Source organism: Pantherophis guttatus, chromosome 4 (assembly GCF_059756535.1).
Source record: "Pantherophis guttatus breed Tessera chromosome 4, ASM5975653v1, whole genome shotgun sequence".
In the NCBI taxonomy this organism is placed as follows: domain Eukaryota; kingdom Metazoa; phylum Chordata; class Lepidosauria; order Squamata; family Colubridae; genus Pantherophis; species Pantherophis guttatus.
Window position 1 is genome coordinate 101,987,090 of NC_142066.1, and position 23,727 is coordinate 102,010,816.

At 39.1% G+C, this 23,727-nt stretch overlaps 1 protein-coding gene across 3 annotated transcripts in view; it reads right to left on the bottom strand.

Annotated features, from left to right (window-relative positions):
• Positions 1-2,250: 2,250 nt before the first annotated feature.
• LOC117656046 (collagen alpha-4(VI) chain-like) overlaps positions 2,251-23,727 on the bottom strand; it is a 184,349-nt gene continuing 162,872 nt past the window's right edge. For 2 of the 3 annotated variants that reach the window (XM_087894216.1, XM_060683019.2), the window contains 5 exons: positions 16,367-16,457; positions 11,007-11,678; positions 10,320-10,416; positions 9,929-10,140; positions 2,251-4,650 (listed from right to left, as the gene is read on the bottom strand). In XM_087894216.1, the coding sequence (XP_087750342.1) occupies positions 4,478-4,650; positions 9,929-10,140; positions 10,320-10,416; positions 11,007-11,678; positions 16,367-16,457 (1,245 nt within the window). In that variant the 3' untranslated portion in view covers positions 2,251-4,477. The remainder of the gene's footprint in view (positions 4,651-9,928; positions 10,141-10,319; positions 10,417-11,006; positions 11,679-16,366; positions 16,458-23,727) is intronic. The other variant, XM_087894217.1, reaches the window with a different exon arrangement.

The following is a 23,727-nucleotide window of genomic DNA, read 5'->3' on the forward strand; positions in this document are numbered from 1 at the left end:
TGGTCAGGCCACACTTGTCTAACCAGTAGAGCCCCAGTATGACCGCCTCTGTCATTTTGGGGGCTATTCCCAGTGATTCGCTAGTACTAGCTTCACTGGTTTGGTCAAGTGGGTGATGTAGGCTCCCCCCAATAGGGATCCATCAACCTGTTTGAACCTGATTGGGTGGGCCAGTCTTTTCACTCTAATCCCATTTCAGGACTGTGGTTAGGTTGGTCAAGCATCTAGTGCAGCCTGAGTCTATTAGGGCTTGAAAAGTCCCCTGGGTTCATGTTTTTGGGCTGTGGGGTCAGAGTTGGCTTGCTGTCAGGGTTCTGCCCAATGCCCTAATTAAATCATGAGCCTCGAGCCAAGCTTCAAAAGAAATCCAGTTATTTATTAGGAGCTTCATGTCAGCACATTCCAAGTGAAGCTAACTCTGAACCCATGTAATTTACATTCCAGCTCTGACCTTGTTTCCCCCCTCCCCCCAAGGTGTGTCATCAGTCACATTCTCCAATGAAGCAATTGTAGAAATCACTCCCCTCCAGCCACTGAGGGTAACCGGGAGATGGCCTTGACACAGATATGGCTGGAATGTGCTTTTGTTTTGACTGATGTGCTACCTTGCTGCAGCTGCAGAGTTTGTTTTCCCATCCCCCTTGCCTATGGCAACTTGAGAGCAGGCCAAGGATGCTTTGCGAGTTGACATTTTGCTTGTCAGAAGTTTACAAAAGCTGATCATATGATCATGGGACACCACCACCATTATAAATATGAACCAGTTGCCAAGCATCTGAATTTTGATTACATGACCATGGGGTTGCTGCAATGGTCATAAGTGTGAAAAACAGTCATAAGTCACTTTTTTCAATGCAGTTGTAACTTTGATCAGCACTAAATGAACTGTTGTAAGGACTGTATTAAGTTGATATCCAGGCTCTGTTGATTCTTTTAGTATAGAAAAATATCCTAACATTTTACTGGAATCTACCTATTATAATTTCCATTTCAGAGGAACCATGAAGAAACATTTCTTCATTCCAGCCAAATATGGCTTGACTAAAGTTGTTCCACCAGATTCATTCTGAATCATTTGATATCATATGATTCATTTGATATCATTTGATATCATTTGATATCATACAGTCCTTTCTCATATATTTCAATGCTATCAAAATATATTAGGACCAGACCAGGGGTGGGTTCTACTTATCTTTACTACTGATTCACAACGGGATTGAAGCTTCTGAGCATGCGCAGATCACCTATGACAACATCCGGGGCTATGGGTGGAGCCTCCTGCCAGTTTTACTACCTGTTTTTGCAAACCAGTCCAAACTGGGGGCAACCCACCACTGGACCACACCATACTGTCCATCTATTAAGGAAATTGTCTAAATAAAATTGGATTCACAGGCCAATGTTTTGGAATTGTACAACTCAAGGTAATAATATATCATAGTTTTTCTGTATTATTTCTCCAGAATAGTTCTAATTATTAAGATCAAAACTACAAGCATATTTGTAAAGTATTCCATTTGCTTGCTGGAATATGTTTATTTCGTAGCCTGTAAAATATAGCATATGGAAAAACTATTTCAAGATACTTTGAGAAATGTAATAGTTGGACATCTATACATTCGGATTTATGAATTCCACAGAGCATGAATAGGAATATTAAAAATACAGGAATGTAGCATGCTATACATTTTTATAGGCATTGACTGGAGGGGTTTTGTAAAGTATACACATGACTTTTCCATCAGGCCCTGATGTGCTTATATCATATTCATCCAGATACATTTCAGTTAAAAGTGGGCTTTCCTTATACACTATGGTTCATATTTACTATGGTTCATGATGCTTGCTCAAAAAATCCAGGTCCTGGAGAAGTATAGAGTTTCAGGTTCAAAAAGTGCTGCATTGTTATTTGTTTTACATCATAAGAAGGAAAGCAATATCTTTCTATCTGTGTATGTATAATATTTACAATTAATATATAATTAATATTGCCCTGGTCATTTCAAAGCACCAGCATATTTTCAGAATATTTGAATTTCACCAGATGCTAATCCTTTCCTATTTCGTATTATGTGATCAAGATCTTTGAAGACTGTGAGCAAGAACAAAACTTTATTCATCTTTAAAATACAAAAAAAAAAGGCCCAACCCTGTGTTAATGGATAGAAAATACTTGTATGAAAACGTTTGCAGTTTTGGAATATATTAACGTTTCCAATAAAGTAGAACTGATACGTGCCATAATTCAATAGATTTTCCATTGAATTAAAATACAGTTTATTTTGTACTATTTTTTCACTGAAAGTTAAGATTTCCCAGTCAAGAGAATTACAGGTTTCACCTTGTTAGGAGTAATACAGGCATGTGGCAGGAAAGGAAAACATAATATAACTTTTCAGAACCTCTTTACACATATGGAACTTCATGAATTCAAGGTCTAGCTTCTTCTCTTTTTAATTAGGACACGTGGCAGTCAGGCAGATTTGTTTAACATGAGGACAAGGATGGAATATGATAGAGTATTAATTTGAGGCTGAATGTCCAACACATTGCTGTTTTGTAAATCAGGAAATGTTTGAAGGAGCACAGAATTCCAATCAACAATGTACAGCACAATAGAAAATTTTTCTTTCTTCCTGAAGACTTCCTCTCCTTTGAATAATCTGTTGGAGCCATAGGGTAGAAAGAACTAAAGGGATGCAGAGAATGGATGCTCTTACCCTCTCTAATAAACCCACACTCTCTTTCTCTCTCTGATATCCCTCTTTTGTCTTTATGTCAAGCTATAGTCTATGTGAAAAACCTGGTTCTTCCTTATCAAGATTTTGAACTGATCTGATGAAAAAAGCCTTTTGAAATTAGGCTGAGCAGTTATGAAATTCCCATGCCTATAGAACAGTTTTCTAGGTCTAGCGAACAATGGAACATCATAAAAAATATGCCCATTGCTTTAACTAATAGAGCTGATGAACTTGCATCTAAAAAAAAAATCCACATTAAAATTTCCACTAAGAAAATTATTTGATGACTTAGAGCTCCTGGCTCATCTAAATTCTCTTCTTGCAGTTAATATTATAAGGAAAAAAAGATTAATAATGCAGATAGTCCTGAATTTATAATTGTTTAGTGACCATTCAGAGATACGTTGGCATTGAAAAAAGTGACTTACAGCTGGTTCTTGTACTTACGACTTTTGTGGTATCCTCATAGTCCTCTAATTGTAATTCAGACACTTAGCAATCAGAATATACCCAGTGGTGGGATTCAGCCAGTTCGCACCACTTCGGGAGAACCGGTTGTTAACTTTCTGAGCAGTTTGGCAAACTGGTTGTTGGAAGAAATCATTAGGGCAAAAAAACGGTTGTTAAATTATTTGAATCCCACCACTGAATATACCTATAATGGTTGGAGCATCTGGGATATCTGAGAACATGGGCTCTGCAGGAGCTTGCTCTTTTAAAGTAAAATGCTATCCTGTAAATGCTACCTGTTTTGTACATGCAGCATCAGAATGCACATACAAAAGGAGTATATGCTTTTGCATTTTGTATGTGCCTTGCATTACAACAGTAAGGCACTGCTTCCATCATTCCTCTCTGCCCCTCTTGTCTTTCCTCTGGATGTCTCTGCTAAGATGATTTTAAGGATTTGTCTTTGTTTAGTTTGTGGGGCTTTGAGGACCATAGTCTCTCATTATTTCTATAACTTAAATGAAACAGATTTGTTAAAAATGCTCAAACTATTTGATTTTAGGAAGAAGAGAGATTTTTTTGTTCAATGTGTTTATTTCTAACAAAAAGCAGTATTTAAAAAATTGACTGTACTTTTCCATGCATCTTGGAAAACAAAATACATTTCTGCATTTAGTTTAACAAAGATAAATATACAATTGTCTGAAATACCATATTTTGTTTTGTTTTCCCTTTGAACAAAATATATATTTAGGTGCTATAAAGCAATATCAACTTTTATTCATTTTGTAATCCATATTAAATGTTCTTTGTACAATCACATAATTCTTTCAAAATTCACAAAGTAGATAATCTGAAAGCATAGAAATACAATGGCATTAAATATGAAACAGAAATCTTATTGTATTACAGTACAATTCTGAGTATATCACTGTACTCACATTAATACATTGAGTACAACAGGAATTATTAAGGTAATTGGGAACAGGCTTATAACTTTAGTCTAGCAAAAAATAAAAGTCATCAGAAAACAAATTCTTACGGACTAAGAAGTTGACAATACACAGGTTGATCTTCAAAATGCCAAATATGTTGACCTTTAAAATGCCACAAGAGTGCTTGTTTAAAATTTGCATTCGAGCAAATATGAGTTGTGCAGATTTTGTCTCTGCAACAAAGAATTTAAAAACCTGTTTTAACTGAAACTGGGAATTTATATTTGGTTCAGTCTACTTTTTTCTTATTTAGCATGTAGCTAGGCATACAGTTTATAAATGTTAATACTACAAGGATACCACACATAAAGCGTCACATTCTTCTTGAGTTTCAAATCTATTTTTATTTCCACCACAGCCACCATACCAGAACTGGAAGCACATGTTTTGCTGTTTATGGAAGTACCACTTCAGAGTATAATTTTCACACTCGCCGCTGTCCATGTCTTTTGAACAAACATCTACAAAAATTTTTAAAAAATGCTTTTTTGTTAGTGACATGAGATCAGTCATGATGAATCTTGCTGTCAAGAATGAGAAAGTGGGAAATTTAGAGAGAAGAATTCAAGTTGTAGAAAAATGCACTGGAAACCTTGCATGAAAAGAAGAAAAGAACTGAAATGAAGATTTATGGGTCTGAGGCAGTGATGAAATGTAAATTTTGTTACTACCGGTTCTGTGGGCCTGGCTTGGTGGGGGGGGGGTGTTAATATGACTGAGTGGGCATGGCCAACTTTTTTTTTTTTTACTTTTAAAATCATTTTTCTACAACCTCTTCAGCTGAAGAGGTAGTTAAAAAAATGCTTTTAAAACCTCTGACGATCCCAGATGACTTTCCTGATCAGCAGAGGCTTTTTCTTTTTTTTAAGCCTCTGACGATCGCAGCTGACTTGCCTGATCAGCAGAGGCTTTGTTTTTACTTTTAAAAGCATGTTTTTCTATAACCTCTTCGGCCGAAGAGGTTGTAGAAAAATGCTTTTAAAAATTAAAACATGATGATTGCGCGGCTCAGCTGGGCAATGGGGGGGGGGCAGGGATTTTTGCTACCGGTTCTCTGAATCACCCACCTCCATCGCTACCGGATCGGGCAATCCAGTCCGAACTGGGAGCATTTCACCCCTGAACTGAGGTTAAAAAAAGTTAAGGGAAAGAGAGTACGATGACAATCACTGAAAAAAAAAGGCAGAAATCAAATTTCTATTTTCTTATTTATTTACTTTTTATTTTTCTGATTTCTATTTTCATTTTTTATATTCTTATTGTATTGTAAAATTTAATATCTACCTATAGGCAAGGCCTTTTTTGCAGTTTGAAACATTTTTATGCAGTTTATGACTCAAGGATAAGCAAGCTGCTGTGTAGAATTGTGTCCCACATCCTCTTACTGCTTTTTTTAATTCTTGGCATCATAGAAAAAAGAGTCTGTTGAGTCCACAAATATAGAGGTGTTGGCTTATCTTTGGCTTGATGTGGGTTATTACCTGTGCAGGCTTTCTCAGCTGTCAAACCCAGTTTTGTTTCCAATCCATCCTCCACAACTCTATCCTAATTTATTATTGTTAATTTCCTTTCCCATTTTAGTCCAAAGATTTCCAAAGCAGCTTACATACAAAATACAGTATAAGAAATTAATGAGTTTAAAAACAATTCCAATAATTAAGTTCGTTAAAGACAGTATAATGTAGGACTAAGAAATATTATTTCTTAAAATTTGGAACATAAAAGGAAATCTTATTTAGCATTGGGAAACCTTTCTTTAAAAAAACATGCTAAGGTTGATGCACCAGAATTGAAAAGGCCCTCACGTCTTCACTTCTAATGATAGAAAAATCCAGGCAAGTAAGTCTTCAAGCACTACTTCCATTACTGGCACTCAGAAGCAGAATCAGTACACTTATTTCAAGCCTGGCAAGACAGTTTGAAAGAGAGGTTGTACATTTTTTTCCATCAATTCCATTTGAAATGTAATTTCAAAAAGGAGAGAATTGCGCAGTATTTCTCCCAGATAGTGTAGTATCCCTGTACTTATTTCATCTTGAGGTAATTAAAGAATATATCTGTGTAATGTCCTGTCTTGCATTATATACTCACCTCTCCAGTGACATACAGCTTCCTGGCTTTTCTACACTTTTAATAGGTTTCCTGCAGGGGTGAAATCTAAAATTTGTTACTACCGTGGTAGTGGGCGTGGCTTGGTATGGGCGTGGCTTGGTGGGGTTAAGAGGTTGCAGGAAAAAATGCTTTTAGAAATCTCTGACGATCAGGCAAGTCAGCTGGGATCGCCAGAGGCTTTTAAAGGCATTTTTCCCCTACAACCTCTTTGGCCGAAGGGGTTGCAGAAAAAAATGCTTTTAAAAGCCTCTGACAATCCCAGCTGAGTTGCGCGATCATCAGAGGCTTTTTTTTTAATTTTTAAAAGCATTTTTTTCAGCCGAAGAGGTTGAATTCACAACCTAATGCTTCCATACATGGTTAACTAAATATTCCTACTAGTAAGATTCATAGAATCATAAGGTTCAAAGGGATTTAGGATGATCCATGCAAGGTAGGAGTCTTCCTATCATCCTGGACAAATGGTTGTTCAATCTTTTCTTGAAAACCTCCAGCTGTTTATTTATTTGTTTGTTTGTTTGTTTGTTTCACATTTCTGAACCACCCATCTCCCTCAAAGGATATGGCTATGGTAATTGAAAATCTCTCCAGTAATAATCCCAACTAATCCAAACATCATGAAATTAGGAAAAGGATGTTGTAGACATTGATGGAATGAAAAAACAAGATTCATTGAGTTAATTCATTCTATACACTCCTTAACTTCTTCGGTGCCTATTTGCTTAATCATATTTTTTTCTCAACTAAGGTAAACAAAATTGGACCTGCATCAGAAAATAGGCATCGTGTTCTTTCAATCTTCATGCAATTTTGGTTAGTTCGATGAAAGAAAAAAATGGAATTTGGTGAGTGCTATACATCTAAAATGAAACTGTACTTTGGTTCAACAGAGTTCTTCCCTCTCCCTTCAAGTTAGCCTACAAAATGCAGCCTTTTCTATCAGTTTTCTTTACTCTACAACTAATATGCTACCACTTTAAGTTTTCAATGCTGTATAATTCTTTTCTGTTCTTTCCTCCAGAAATATATGATTCTGTATATTACTTAGCTTTATTATTTTTATAGGTGTGGATGGTATATCTCTTGCACTATCTAATTTGAAAGCCTATTACCCAATATGTAGTTAACAATAAATGGCCCTGGTTTAAATGATCAGTTCCAAAGCTACGTAATTCAAATAATATTTCTCTATCAGCCTTTTCTCTGTCATCTGATGCCTTCCAAATATAGTTGACTATAGCCCCCATAATCCCAATTCTATGTTCTTTCAAACTGGATAAGAAAGGAATTATAGTCCCTAACAGCAGATATATCTTCATAATATACACAGAGAAATTCAAAGCAATGAGGTATTCCCATTTTAAAAACTGTGTACAAATCAAAAAAAGGTGTGCAAAAATTTAAAAACAAAAAAATTAAGATGGACTTGGAAAATCACTTAAGTGGAAATGCTTGCTGACTCTAGAAATTTCAGATCAGTGTGAAAGTAAGAATTTCAGTTTAAATGCGTTTTCAGATATAACTTTGACCTTTGTCAAACCATAGTAAGTACCACTGAAATGATATGTCTAACTATAAAACATGCTGAAGAAAAATAAAGAAGATGGAAAGAATCGGTACATTTCTTCTATGTCTCAACTCTTGTTGCCAGAATTAACCCTGACAGCCTTTGATCAGAAAACAAAACTGATTACTAAAATGTATAAATGTCTCTTTAGTTTTAGGAACTGAGCTGTAGGCTGTTTTTTCTCAAACCTTCCCCCAACATTAAGTCAGTGGTGGGTTCCAAAATTTTTTACTACCAGTTCTGTGGGCGTGGCTTAATATGTGGGTGTGGCTTGATGGTCATGTGACTGGGTGGGTGTGGCTGGGTGATCATGTGACTGGGTGAGCAAGGCCAACTTGACGTCATTCAGGTCAAGGGTTAGGGTTAAGGTTAGGGTGCCTGGCCTCTCCTAGCTTCAAAGGCCTCAACGAGATATAATTTCACTGTCTATTTATTTACTACTATTTAACATCCAAAATATATTATTTAATCCTATGTATATATGCCATATGTGTACATACATATTACATAGTATAGAGTGTATATAGGCACACAAAAAGATACATTATCTATTATATATACTGTATGTGTATGTACACACACACACACACACACACACACACACACACACACAGAGCTCTTCTAAAACTATACACATTCAACCTCATTTACTACATTTGGAAAAACGTAGTAGTCCACTTTCTGCCACACATTTAACTATAACTTCTGTACATTTAGAACATTATACACACCTTTAGATGTTCTTCCCTAGTTTGCACATGACTGTTAGAGCCAGGAGAGGTCATGGATTGAGTAAAATGTGGTGAAACTCACTTTACAACACTCCTGCTTAGCAACCAAAATTTTGAACTCAATTGTGGTCACAAGTCAAGGAATATCTCATTCCTCTGTATGGCAGCCTTGTCCTAGTAAACTCCTTCTCCTTTCTGGCAATTTTCCTCTCTGTTAGAGGCATCAAAATAATCCAGATGATATAAGGTTTCCTGTTGGAGCAGGAGGTTGGACTAGATGGCCTCCAAGGTCCTTTCCAGCCCTAGATTGCTGTCCTGTTTCAAAGTGTCTTCTGAAGCCACGTCTAGTGCCAGGGTTTGTGGTCCTTCCTTCCTCTTCTATCTCTCTCTCTCCCCCACCCCCTTCCTCTTTCTTTCTTTCTTTCTTTCTTTCTTTCTTTCTTTCTTTCTTTCTTTCTTTCTTTCTTTCTTTCTTTCTTTCTTTCCTCTCTCTCCCTTCCTCTTTCTTTCTCTTTCTTCTTTCTTTCTTCCTTCCTTTCTTTCTTTCTCTTTCTTTCTCTCTCTCTCTTTTTTCTCTCTCCCTTCCTCTTTCCTTCTTTCTTTTCCTCTTTCTTTCTTGTCTCTCCCTCTCTCCCTTCCTCTTTCCTTCTTCCTCTTTCTTTCTTTGTCTCTTTCTTTCTTTCTCTTTCTTTTCTTTCTTTCTTTTTCTCTTTCTTTTTCTCTCTCTTTCTTTCTTTCCTCTCTCTCTCTCCCTTCCTCTTTCCTTCTTTCTCTTTCTCTTTCTTTCTTTGTCTCTTTTTCTCCCTCTCTTTTCTTTCTCTCGGGCTTACGGGCAGCGGGGAAGGGAGTAGAGGAGGCAGGCTGGGATGGGGGGGGAGCAGGGGCAGCTAGGTAGGCCACGACTCACAGGCTTACCTGGCAGGTAGATCAGGGCCACTCAGTTGGGGCGCAGTGCTTTAGACAGGCAAGCTGCAAGCAAGGACCCATGAAGTAGACGTGAGGAGTGACTCGGTGGAGGGGGGCGAGTGAGCAAGCGTCGGGCAGCCAGGGCCAGCAAGCGGGGACTGGTTTGGGGGTGTGGCCAGCCAGTGATCACTAGTGGTTCAGCGACCAAGCCCAAATTACCGTTACCAATTCTCCCGAACCGGTGCAAACCGGTAGCAACCCACCACTGCATTAAGTGTATATATGGCAGGCATTGCATCATTAATGTATCATTATATAATGATAGGCATTTCATATTTTAAGGAGTTTTTATAAAAACACCCAGTAGGCAGTTTTCAACATCCCTATTTATATAATGTGCACACATATATCATATGTACATACCCTTTGCTCTTTGTACTTTCTCAAAACGTTCTTCAGTCTCTGTCCCATTCCCATTTTGAATACTGATGCTGGTGAAGTATTTATTTTCTATTTGACCATACTGTTCTTCTTTTGGTCCTTGGGTGGTCTTTAAAATTTTGTTTTGCACATTTTTCCTGGATAATTCTGAAGGTTGCAATAAATCATTATGTTTCAATCCAGGAAACAGAATCCTATAAACAGAAAAGGAACAAAAAGTGAATGTTTAGTTACACAATTTTGAAAATTATACCCAAGGAGTCTTTAATTCAGATTGTTATACCATTATGCAATTTAGGACTTTCTGATCAGCTAAGGCCTATGGCAATTACTATATCAATTACTTCTCATGAAGAAGAATTGATTTTTGTACCTGTCAGTTATCCCTACAGCTTGCTGATAGGTGTCTCCTCGATCCAGGTTGTCACATTTTTCTTGCAAGTTTATAGGAGGATAAAGATTCAATTCCCCTATGAGGATGGGGAAAGACACTGTTTAGAGCTGAATACTACAATAAATTACTTATTCATAATTGAAAAAATAATGTTTGCATTTAAACAAATGTCTGCATGTACATATTCTATGATTTAAGAAGATCTAGTAGCGAGTCTTGCCCTGCATTCCTCTGTCACTTGTATATACATCCCATTAGATCAGGGGTAGGGAACCATGGCCCCTTTATGACCTGTGGACTTCAACTCCCAAAATTCTAGAGCCAGCTTTTAAAATTTCCAGCTGAGCTTTATAATACCAGATCATTCAAAGCATGGCTGGCTCAGGAATTCTGGGAGTTGAAGTCCACAGGTCATAAAGGGGCCACAGTTCCCCACTCCTGCATTAGATGTTTGCACATAGGCTTGGGTAAGAGGTTGCTGAAACAAAGACAGAATGGCTTAATTAGCAAATCAGAATGTGATTGCATCCAAGCTTATTTTCATTGTTTGTCACATGTAACAAGGCATGTTGTCACAACTCTAACAAGCCATGTAGATGTCAAAATAATAAGTGTATCAGGCATCAACAAACAGTCCCACAAAAGGAATTAAAGTATATCACTTACTTTTCAAAAGATTTAAAAAGGCCTGGCTAAACCTCAGAACATATGGCAATTCAAGCTTATGAACTTTGCCCATCTGTAATAAGTGCTGCTCCACTGGAACACTGGAGAGTTCTGTCATTTCTGAATCATCAGTTTCACTGCCAAGGGCCAAGGTGAACATGGTGAATCCTTGGCATTTGGCTTCCAATGACATTTTTAGAAGTTTTTCTCTATCCCAGGCGCTTGTCTTACTTCCCAGTATTGTAAAAATGATCTTGTGCTTTCTTGGCCTATCAGCTTCCAAAAACACATTATTAATGGTCCATTCTAGAGCATGACCCACAGCTGATGAACCTTCCAGCTGGTGAAGTGATTCCTGAATATGCATTTTCATCAGATCCTTAGTGCTGTATGTAGTCAAGTCAAACTCTAAAGATACTGAGCTTGATAATTCAGTCCCTGAGAAATTTGGTGAAGCATGTTGTACCAGAGCCACTCTTGCTCCTTTGTCTGACTCAACAGGCAGGGAAGCAATAGCAAAAGAATCCAACATTTTGCTCACAAACACCTTCATTGTTTCAAACTCCTCACTGCTGACATCCCGAGAGCCATCCATGATGTAAGCTACATCCATATTTATATTAATTGGAGGGGGATCCACTATTTCACATTGTGAAACAGGGTTACATGTATCTGTGGAAGAAGCACAAAGTAATGACAATATTTTGCTTGGCTTCTCTTTTATAAATGTTTCTCAACAAATGAATTTGAAATTACCCTCACACAGAGACACAAGTTCATATTGGTATGAACACTGAAAATTATAGTGTTATTAAATTTAAAGAGACCTAGTTTGAGAAGGTATTTTAGGGTAGCTGTGATTAGAACTTGATTCATATTTTAAAAATCTGTCTATATGATGAACTGTATGATGAGAATATTCTGCACATTGAATGTATTTATTTCTTATGATTAAGAAACTAATTGATTGATCAGTTCAACATTATATTAAAAACTATTAGCCAGGAGCATCCAAGGGCAGGATTCGGGGCTCCAAAAAGTCACAATGGTGCCTGTGCAATTGAAACCATGTCCCTTTTTCAATTGTGTTACCTGCACAACACATGTAAAAAAGGGAAGGGGTTCAAGCACAGAGTTGTAGCTGTCTTCTTATTTTTAAACCCTGCTGCTAATGCCTCTGGCAGAAGCAAAGGACATAATGAGTATCAAGGTATTTTATAAAATAAAAATAAAACAACAGACCAAACAAAAACAATATACTAAAGTAAATTAAAACATATCAAATTGCACGAAAATATTAATAATAATTCATCCTATTTAACTTAGCCATATTTTCTGCTCATAGTGAACTACTTATGCCAGTGATGGCAAACCTTTTTCTCGTGGCATGCCGGAAGTGTGCATGTGCGCACGCAACAGCTCGTGTGCGTGCCAGCACCCATAATGCAATGCGACCCTCCCACATGCGCATGCGCACATGACCCTCCCCCGCACATGCGCCCCACATTGCGCATGCGCGCCCTGCACATGCACTTCGGGCACCCCTCCATCCCATTTTGGGCCTGGAAAGTCGTTATTTTGAGGGCAGTCCAGGGCTTCCCTGTCTCCCCGCCTGATAAGACTTCTGGCATAGCCCCAGGCCTCCGGAGGGAAGCCCCGGCCTGCTGCTCAGATCCCCTGGTGCCGCCCATGTCCCCTGCCCTGCAATAATGAAGCGCTTTGCCAAGAAAAGCAGAGCCTCTTGGTCAGGCGGGAGGTGAGATCTGGTGGCTTCTCCATCTCCTGGCTGCTCCAGGAGCAGCCTGTCTGTTACCCAGCGGGAATGGTCTGTTGCCATAGCCTGCCCCCGCCCCCCCCTGCCCCGACAGCTGGTCTGGGGGTTCTGCCAGAGAAGTGGCAGAACCGTTGTTGCTGGGGGAAAGGGGGGGTGGAGGCAAGGATAGGCGGTCCAGGGCTTCCCTGTCTCCCCACCCGAGCGGGCTTCTGGCATGTCCCAGACCTCTGGGGGAAGGGATTGAAGCCCCAATCTGCTGCTCCTTCCGTTGTATGGAAAGACCAATATACTGCTTGAATTATCTGTTCCCTCCCTTCCCTCAATCCCATTTCATGGCTTCCCAACTTCCTCATCTTCTGCTTTCTTGTGTGTTTTCTCCAAGCAGCCAAGAGAGAATGGGCTTGCAAGGCTGTCAGTCTCCCATGCCTGCGATGCCAGATCTTGCCTCCTGCCCGACTGAGAGACTCTGCTTTCTTTGGCAAAGCACTTCATTATTGCAGGGCAGGGGACACGGGCAGCACCGGAGGATCTGTGCAGCTACTATCCCACCCCTCCTCAGCCTCGGTCACGCCGCGAGGCTCCAATTCAAAGAGAAGACGGAGGAAGAGGGAGGCGGGGGAAGTCTAAATGGCGGCTACCTCAAGCAAGCTGCAGTGCTATTACGCAGGGCTCTGAGTGGTTGGAGAAGAGGCAGAAATAGCAGCCAGGGCTGCGCTTTCAGCAGGTAAGCAACGCTGCCTCTGCCGTGAGGAACTTTGGAGAGAGAGGCCGGGGGCAGGCTGTAGCCATTTTTGCCAGCTAAGAGACAGGCTGCTCGCACAGCCTGTCCCCGCCCTCTCCAAAGTTCCCCACGGCAGAGGCAGAATTGCTTACCCGCTGAAAGTCCAGCCCTGGCTGCTATTTCTGCCACTTCTCCAACTGCCCTGCATAATCGCGCTGCAGCTTGCTTTAGGTAGCTGCCATTTGGACTCCCCCCCCTTCCTACGTTTTCTCCTCCTTGAGTTGGAGCCTTGCGGTGTGGCCGAGGCTGAGGAGGGGTGAGATAGTAGCTGCACGGATCCCCCGGTGCCATGCATGTTCCCTGCGCTGCAATGATGAAGTGCTTTGCCAAGGAAAGCTGAGTCTCAGGCTTCTCCTGGAGCAGCAAGGAGAAGGAGAAGCTGCCAGCGGGGAGGTGAGCTGCCCCAGGAGGACCGGAGGAGAGTGCAGCTTCTCACTCTTGGAGATCTACCAGTTGGGAAGTGGGCGTGGTAAGAGGTGCGCTGACCAGGAAGCGGTCATGCTCCCTGGCCAGAGAGGGTTGCACAAACCTTTGCTGAAGTGAACGTGCAACCCTCTCCTGCCAGGGAGCATGACCGCTTCCTGGCTCGCACATTTCTTAACACTTTCTGTGACCATTTCCCCACCTGTGGATCTCCATGAATGAGGAGCTGCGCTCTCCTCCAGTCCTCCTGGGACAGCTTGCCTCCCCGCTGGTGGCTTCTCCTTCTCCTGCCTGCTCCAGGAGCAGCCTGTCTGTTACCCAGCAAAAACGGCCTGCCACCACAGCCTGCCCCCACCCTCTCTGCCCCGGCAGTTGCTCCTGGTGCTGCCGGAGAAGCAGCAGCACAACAACCGCTCTTGCTGAGGGCAAGGGGGTGGCGGTGGCAGGAGCAGCAGGCAGGGGCTTCCCTCCCTCCCTCCCTCCCTGCCTCTGGAGGCCTGGGGCTATGCTAGAAGTCTGCTCAGGCGGGGAGACAGGGAAGACCCGGACCACCCATCCTTGCCACCACTGCCCCCTCGCCCTTGGCGGCAGCTTTTCTTGCACAGCCACTTCCCTGGCAGTAGCAGGAGCAGCTGGCAGGGGAGAGGGGATGGTGGCAGGCTGCGGCAGCAGACAGTTCAAGCCAGCTCAGAGGCAACGTTCTTCCTCCTGCCAGCCCCGAGCTCAGCTCCAGGCAGCATCCAGCCAGCCATACCTGGCCTCCCGCTGCAGCAGACCACGTGGATTCCAGGCAGCGCAACTTTGGGGCCTTTCCTCATGGTGGCGGTGACGAGGCAGGCAGGCAGCCAGGTGCATGGGAGCGACTGGTGGCAGTGCTCCTGGCTGGCAAAGGGCGGAGTCCTGGGGCTGCATGCGGGCAATGACGGCATGCTGGTGTGCATGCGCACTAAGACATTAAGGCCAGCTGATCGTTGCACACGCATGCATACCAGTAACCAGCAGACTAGCTGGCTGGTGCGCATGCGTGCCCTGGAAACCCGGAAGAAGAATGGGCAATGCCACGCGTGCCGGTGACATGGCTCTGCGTGCTACTTCCGGCACCTGTGCCATAGGTTTGCCAACACGGACTTATACTATTTCTTTAAAAAATATTTTAAATAATATATAAAAACCAAACAATGAATCATGGTCCACAGGTAGAATACCTTCTCCACATAATTCCTTGTTCATGTCCATGTTTATACTTATACCTGTTATCTAGTACATGTTCGACAAATAAAATAAATAAAATAAATAAATAATAATGTAGATTACACTTAAAATTATGGTAACCTTCCAGTTTCAGACTTTCCACATGTGATTACAATTCCCTTTTTTTTTTCTTATTAGCACCATTCCCCAAAAGATTTTGATCACTAAGCCAACTAAGCAAGATATCTTGGTTTCTAAATTTCCAGCTGAGTTTTATAGTGCCAGATCATTTAAAGTCTTAGCTTCCATCTTAGTCATAAATATCTGTCAGGTGAGCAAGAGGAAGAAATATCACTGAAGCTATTTAACCTATGGACTTATATCTGATGACAGGATGCAGATACGAAAGGCAAAGAACTGCATTGTGTTATTTGAATTAAGAACTTTGTTTAAATGTTAAATTGGTATATTTTCAAGATTAGAAATAAGATTTAAATTTGATGAAGTAATAATTAAATAAAGACTTAATGAATATTATATGAAGTAATAAATAAAATGTAAGGAAGTTCTAGAAATGGAAATAAGATTTAGAAATATAAACATGTTTGAATTGTATTTTTAATAGTGAATCTGGGGTAAGAATTTTTGAAATGTACTATGAGGTATTAATTGAATTAAGATTTAAGGTGGATTAATAGAAGGGTAATTGCTTTGATTAAATTAATATGAGTTAGCTTTCTATAAGACAGTAATAGTTGAGATATATGATAAGTGTTATGGCAAAAATAGAATATATAAAATTTTGTTAAAGATGAACAAAAAGTTGAACAAATTTATGACCGGATCAATGCTCTGTTCTGAAAAGATGTATTGTATGTTTATTTGTGTGTTTTTCAAAAAAAAAAAAAAATCCCCCCAAAAAGGCAAAGAACTGCATTATAAGTGTGCACTATCCATTCTATCATTTTTCATCATCATTGTTTTTACCTATGATCTTAACATGACATCTCCTTTTTGTTGAATTTTACCAGAGAATATCTGATGCTTGCTAGATCCATATACAAACAGATGAAGAAAATTTGAGTTCTGAAATTAAAAGACCTAGTGTGTGCATGTGCGTATTTATGAGACACACTGAGAAAATAGTGTATATATAACCATTTTAAGAAATAAGAGAATCAATGAGCTCACCATAGCAGAGAGAACAAAGTGAAACATAATTCAATCTCTCTTCCTCCTTGGATTCCCAAACAAACAATTTAAATCGACCAGTATCATCTGTCTAGATAAAAGAGAAGATAATACAGGAAGAAATACATTGAAAATGTTTTCTGAACTGCAAGGTATTTTATTTACACATGCACATCAGGAGTGAAATGCTCCCGGTTCGGACCGGATCGCCTGATCCGGTAGCGATGGAGGCGGGTGGTTCGGAGAACTGGTAGCAAAAATCCCTGCCCCCCCCCCGCATGCCCAGCTGAGCCGCACAATCATCAGAGACTTTTTTTTACTTTTAGAAGCATTTTTTTCTACAACCTCTTCAGTCGAAAAAATGCTTTTAAAAGTAAAAAAAAAAAGCCTCTGATGTTCACGCAGCTCAGCTGGGATCGTCAAAGGCTTTTAAAAGAAAAAAACCCTTTTTTCTTTTAAATGCCTCTGACAATTCCAGCTGAGTTGCCTGATTGGCAGAGGCTAAAGCCTCTGCCGATCAGGCAACTCAGCTGGGATCGTCAGAGCCTTTTTTTTTTTTTGTTATTGAAAAGTTTTATAAGAAATACAAACATTTTCTCCCACCACCACCCCTCCCCCCCCACCCCCCTCCCTAGACTTCCCAGAACAAGCACAGGGTATAGACATTCACAAACGTAAAACTAAAATATGCTAACAAATTATTGCATTCATATTTTCCCTAGATCTTTAACTCCTTATAACTCAAAAAACTATAAACATAAACTACTTAAAAATATTTCATTCATAAGCTATATGAATCTTCTTATTCGGATACTTCTTTTGTATATAGTCAATCCATCTTCTCCATTCCGATATGTATCTTTCATTAGAATGGTCTTTAAGATATGATGAAATTTTTGCCATCTCAGCCAAATGCACAACTTTTAGTGTCCATTCCTGAATGGTGGGTGGATCTTCCTTCTTCCAGAACTGTGCCACCAGTAACCTGGCAGCTGTTATTAAATTCAAAACCAACTTAGTCTCTATTACAGTACAATCCGTGACTATTCCCAACAGAAAAAACTGTGGTGTAAATTTAATTTTTTTCCTTAAAATATTTTGAATAATCCATCATATTTTTATCCAAAAAGCCTTAATTTTTTTACATGTCCACCATATATGAAAATATGTAGCATCTTCACACTCACATCGCCAGCACTTAGGTTGCAAATTTGGATACATACAGGCTAGTTTTTTTGGGTCTAAATGCCATCTATAAAACATTTTATAAAAGTTATCTCTTAAATTTTGAGTTTGTGTAAAACTTACATTTCTAACCCATATCTTTTCCCATGTTTCCATCATTATTGGTTCACCTATATTCTGTGCCCATTTTATCATACAGTCCTTAACTAGCTCTGTTTCTGAATCTATTTCCACTAATACATTATACAACCTTTTTATATGCATTTGACCTTTATGCATTTGCTTTATCAAATTCTCATCCTGTTGCAAAATACCAGTTTTTTTATCTTCTCTCCATCTGGCCTGCAGCTGTCCATACTGAAACCAAGTCCTAATAATTCCTTCTTCTCTTAATTGCTCCATAGATTTTAATTGTAATCTGACTCCTTCCTTATAAAGGAGTTCCTTATATGTAATCTTATCTTGCTTTTGCTCCAAATTTATGTTCTCTATCGCATGTCTGGGTACTGTCCATATTGGTAACTTATCATTTAATTTATATTTATACTTTTTCCAGACCCGCAATAGAGCATTTCTTAATATATGACTTTTAAAAGTCTTATCTACTTTCTTGTCATACAGTAAATAAGCATGCCAGCCATAGACCCTTCAATATTCAATATTTTTTCCTCCGTTAAATTTATCCAGTCTGTAATTGCTGAGAGGGCCGCAGCTTCATAATACAATCTTAAATTGGGCATTTTAAGACCACCTCTTTCTCAAGTATCTTGCATTATCTTATGATTAACTCGCGGTTTCTTCCCTGCCCACACAAACTTGTTTATGCCCTTCTGCCATTCCTTCAAATTTTCATCTTTCTTAAGTATAGGTATCATTTGAAAAAGAAATAAAAATTTTGGTAAAATATTCATTTTTACAGCGGCTATCCTTCCTAGCAAAGACAGTTGTAATTTTTTCCTATTTTCCATTTCTTTCTGTATTTTTTGCCATAACGGTTCATAGTTATACTGATACAATTTCATATTTGCAGTCAAAATATAAACCCCTAAATATTTAACCTTCTTAACTATTTCAAATCCTGTTAACCTTTCTATCTCTTCTTTCTGGCTTCTAACCATATTTTTAGCTATTATCTTTGTTTTAGCTGTATTTATTTTAAAACCAGATACATATCCATATGAGCAGATTATATCCATCAAGGCTGTAAACGATTGTACCGGTTGGGCTAAGGTAACAACCAGGTCATCCGCAAATGCTCGTAGCTTGTACTCATGCTGTCTAATTTTAATTCCCTTTATTGTATCCGTCCCACGTATTTTACTTAATAAAATTTCCACCATCAAAATAAACAGTAACGGAGACAAGGGACAGCCTTGCCTTGTTCCTTTTTTTATATTAAAAATATCTGTTAAACCACCATTAATTATTATTTGTTTGTTTTTGATATATTGCCTTAATAGATTGTACAAAATGTTCTCCAAGTTGCATCCTTTCTATTAATTTTAATAAAAATTGCCAATTCAATCTATCAAAGGCTTTTTCAGCATCCAAAAAAACTAGCACTGCGGGGACCTGGTTGTTCCTTCCCAAATACTCTAATAAGTTAACAATTTGTCTTACATTGCTTTTCATTTGTCTACCATTTATAAAACCAGTTTGATCATGATGAATCATTTGCTGCATAACTGTCATTAATCTATTTGCTAAAATTTTAGCAAAAATCTTATTTAAAAGTGAAATTGGCCTATAGTTTTTAGGATCTAGTATTGTCTTGCCCATCTTTTGGAATCAACGAAATAAATGCTGTCTTCCAAGTTGGAGGTACCCCTCCTCCCTGTTGTATATTATTAAATAATTCCTTCAATGGTTCCACCATTTCTTCCTGTAAGCTTTTATAATAAATGGCTGTCAAACCATCAGTTCCAGGAGCTTTACCCACTTTCAACTGCTTAATTGCAAACAAAATTTCCTCGGAAGTTATCAATTGATTTAAGCTATCCCTCTGCTCTTTTGAAATTGTATAAATGTTCTCTTTCTGCAGATATCTATCTATATCTATATCTTTAATTTTATCACCAGTATACAGCCTTGAATAAAACTCTAAAAAAGATTTTTTAATCAATTCTTGCTCATAAACCTCTTTACCCTTATATTTTATTTTCTCTATTGTCCTTAATTTCTGCTTTTTCCTTAACAAATATGCTAACCACCTGCCTGGTTTATTAGCATTACAAAACGTATTATGTTTTGCATATTGTAAATTAGTTGCCACTTGGTCTGCTATTAATATATTAAATTGACCCTTCAATAAATTGATTGCCTCTTTAATTTTCTTATCTGTTGGGTTGGCTATTAAAGCCCATTCCTATTTACTAATCTCATCTTCTAATTCTTTTCTTTTTTTCCCCTGCTTCTTTCTATATTTATGGTTCAAATATATCAAAATTCCTCGCATATATGCTTTACTTGCATCCCATACCATTTCCATAGATGTACCCTTTTGCATGTTCATAGCAAAAAATTCTTTCATAAATTTTTTACACTCTTTTACATTTTCTTCGTACCTAAACAAATTATCATTTAACCTCCAGGACCTCCTAGGCCCTTTTCCATACTCCAATTCCAGCCAAACTGGACTATGGTCTGTCAATGTTCTTGAGCAAATCTTCGTATTCTTCACCCTAGATAAGAGATCATTGGAATTAATATAAAATCGATCCTTGAGAAAGATTGGTGTCTATCCAAAAAAAAAAGTAAAATCTTTTTCTTCTGGGTTTCTTTCACACCAAATATCCCTCAACTCCCAGTCGTCCATCATCTCCCAAAATGCTTTGGGCAATTTTGCTCTTGTTAAAACATTTTGTTTGGGTCCCTTCTAGTCTTTCTTTACGTCCAAAACACCATTCCAGTCCCACAATAGGATGCAAGTTTTATATCCCCATTGTGTCAACTTTGAATGTAGTAGATTATAAAATTTTTCTTGTTGTTGGTTCGGGGCATAAACTCCAATTACAAGTATTTTTTCTCCTTTTATTAAAAGTTCAATCGCTAAAAATCTTCCTTGATCATCCGCTTCAACTAATTTAGCAATTAAGTCTCTTTTGAAATATATAACTATACCGTTTTTCTTCTCTGGTGCTGCTGCTACATAGTGTGTACCTAATCTTGAATTTATCAGATATTTTTGATCTTGTATCCTGATATGAGTCTCTTGTAAACAATTTACTTCATTCTTAAATTGTTTGAGATAGTGAAATATTTTCCTTCTCTTCTGTGGAGAATTCAAACCATTGAGATTCCAGATCAAAAATCTAGTTCCCATCTCTGGGCCTCTGAAGCATCTGGAGCAATTTCTGATGGTCTTGCCTCAGTTGACCTTTAAGTCTTGCTCCCCCCACAGCTTCTGTTTTGGTAGTTTCTTGGGTTGCCATCTGAAGTTGTTGCTGTCTTAATTCTTCCTTGCACTTAGCTGTTGCTGCTCTGGTTTGTCTTTGATCCTTTGGTTCTTCTAATATGTCAATTAAGTCCAAATCTTGAACAGCCATCTGGATTTGTAACGGTTCTTCTTGACCAGTCGAAGCTCCCCCCTGAACTACTGTCAATAGCTCTTCTCTCTCTCCTTCCATTACTTCCTTCTTTCTTTTTCCTTCTGGTGATTTGGGTGTCCCAGCCTTTAATACATTGGTATAAAAATCTCTTGCTTTCCATATTGTGTTAAGCCGATATCTCTCTCCCGAATAAGTCACCACTAGGCTGGCTGGCACCTCCCATCTATACTGTAATTGGTGTTTTTTCAATTCATCCACCAGAAAAGCATACCCCCTTCTGGCTCTCAAGATCTTGGGGGGGGGATTTCTTTCATTGTCATCACCTCCTGGCCTTCAACCTGAAGCTTATTTTTAAAAGTAGCCTGTAAAATTTCATTACGTAGTCTCCTTGTGGTAAAATATATTACAATATCTCTTGGTAAATGTTTCTGTCACCCAAGAGTTAACACGATATGCCTTGTCAATCTGCCAGCCCAGCTCATTTTTTGTTTCCCCCAGCAGCTGTGCTAATGCCTCTGACATCATTTCTTTCCAATTCTCTTGTTTATTCGCCTTCATCCCTCTAAATCTTAAAGCAAATTCCATATCTCTGTATTGTACCATCGTTACATCAGCTTCAGCCCTTTCAATTCTGTTCTAAGTTTCTCCTAATTTATTGTCCAAAATTTCCGTAGATTGCTTAATTTCTTGAACTTTATCATCCATCATTTCAATATCACCTGCCAAACATTTGAATGCCAGTAATATATCTTCCCTAATTTCCTGATTCCGAATTGAGATTTCATCTGAAACAGCCTGTATTTTTTCATTGGTTTCATTAATTTTTTCATTGGTTTCATTAATTTTTACATTAAGCACAGTAGCAATTTTATCTTGTGTGGCTTGTAGGGCTGCTTGTATCATCTCAAACGTTAGAGTCTGTGGGTCTGTTGGGGGGGCAGAGGCTTGCAATCTAGAAGTGTGAGCTGGGGAGCTTCCAGCGCTCCCAGTTCCTTTAATAGGAACAGTCTTTACAGATTTTGAGGCCATTTCAGTTTAAATTAGTCTTTATATTTTAGTCAGAAGCCAAAAAGAAAAGTTCCTCAAAGTCAAAGGGTTTCCCCAATCATAAATTAATGTATTAAAATCCTCCTTCCCTCAGTACAAAAGTTCTTATCAAGCGAGAGGCTGCCAGCGAAATGAAACTTCCCTGTAACTTTCACTATCCACGCCTTTTCAAGCCTCAATCGCCATTTTGTTGCAAATTGTATATTGCTTAATTGTTACTTCCGAAGGAGGCTATAAAGACTGGAGTTAAGTGTAAATACTTGCAGTCTGACTTCTCCTGGCTTGTTCTGCCTGCAGCAATTCAAAATATAAATCCCTCACTTGTATTCAGCAGAAACTGGTCGCGGCTTCTAGCTCTGCTAATTAGTGGTCGTCCCAGGTCCGGAGCAGATTGACAAGCTTCTAGGGAGTTCTCACCCTTCGCACCCCAGGATTTCTCCTAGGGCACTTGGGGGCTCTACCGCCGCCTGTCAGCTCTCCTCTCTCCCCTTTGCCCGGGGAGAGGTTTCCAAGCTGCCAGACAGCTGTTTTTGGCTGTTCTGGCAGCTTTTACGGTGCTGGGGATCGGACACCCACAGAGGCATGTCAGCAAAGCTTGCGGAGCCAACCGGAAGTCGTCAGAGCCTTTTGAAAGCATTTTTTTACAACCTCTTCACCGAAGAGGTTGTAGAAAAAACGGTTTTAAAAGTAAAAAAAAAAATTGTCCACGCCCACTCAGTCACATTATCCCCCCACACCAAGCCACACCCACAGAACTGGTAGTAACAAATTTTAGATTGCACTACTGATGCACATGCACACACAGAAACATAAATTTATGTAACTAGAAAGGGATTTCAAGGGTTTGTTAAAGCCCAAAGCTGGGAGGATATCAAAATATTAGAATCAAAGGAAAGCCCCAATCCGTTTAATAGCAGGAAGGCAAATAATATTAATATGTATGCCATATTTTAGAAAGTGGAGTGGATATCAAAAACATTCAGCTGGTGCTAACAGCTTCCTTTTATTTTAAATCTTAATCTGACAATCTGGAAGTAAAGAGGATGTCCATCTTCTCCTACAGACTTTTTCTAATAAACATTTTAGAATTACTATTTGTCAGATAATTGTACTGCAAACTTCATAACATTCTAAATTTCAGATAAAAAGATTCAGTTGTCCCTTGGTTCAAAATGGAGAGTCACATAAATTTAGCTTCAAGTATGAATTACTGTATTTTTCAGAGTATAAGACGCACTGGAGTATAAGACGCACCTACCTTTTTTGGTGAGGAAAAGAAGAAAAAGAAATCTGCCTCTGCCTCTGCCTCTGCCTCTGAACAATTTTGCCTCATTGCAGCAAACAGCAAACAGCCTGCTTTACTTTCATTTTCATTTTCAGCATAGCTTGATTAGCACAAGGGAAAAAAAATCTGCTCCAGCAATTTACCTCTTTGCAGCAAGCAGCAGAGCCCTGCGCAAAACAGCTGAGAGCAAATCAGCTGAGAGTCAGGAGGCCGATCCAATCAACTTGTACTAATTAGGCTGTGATGAAGCTGAAAGGAGCTGTTTTTTCTTGCATCTTATACTCCGAAAAATGTGG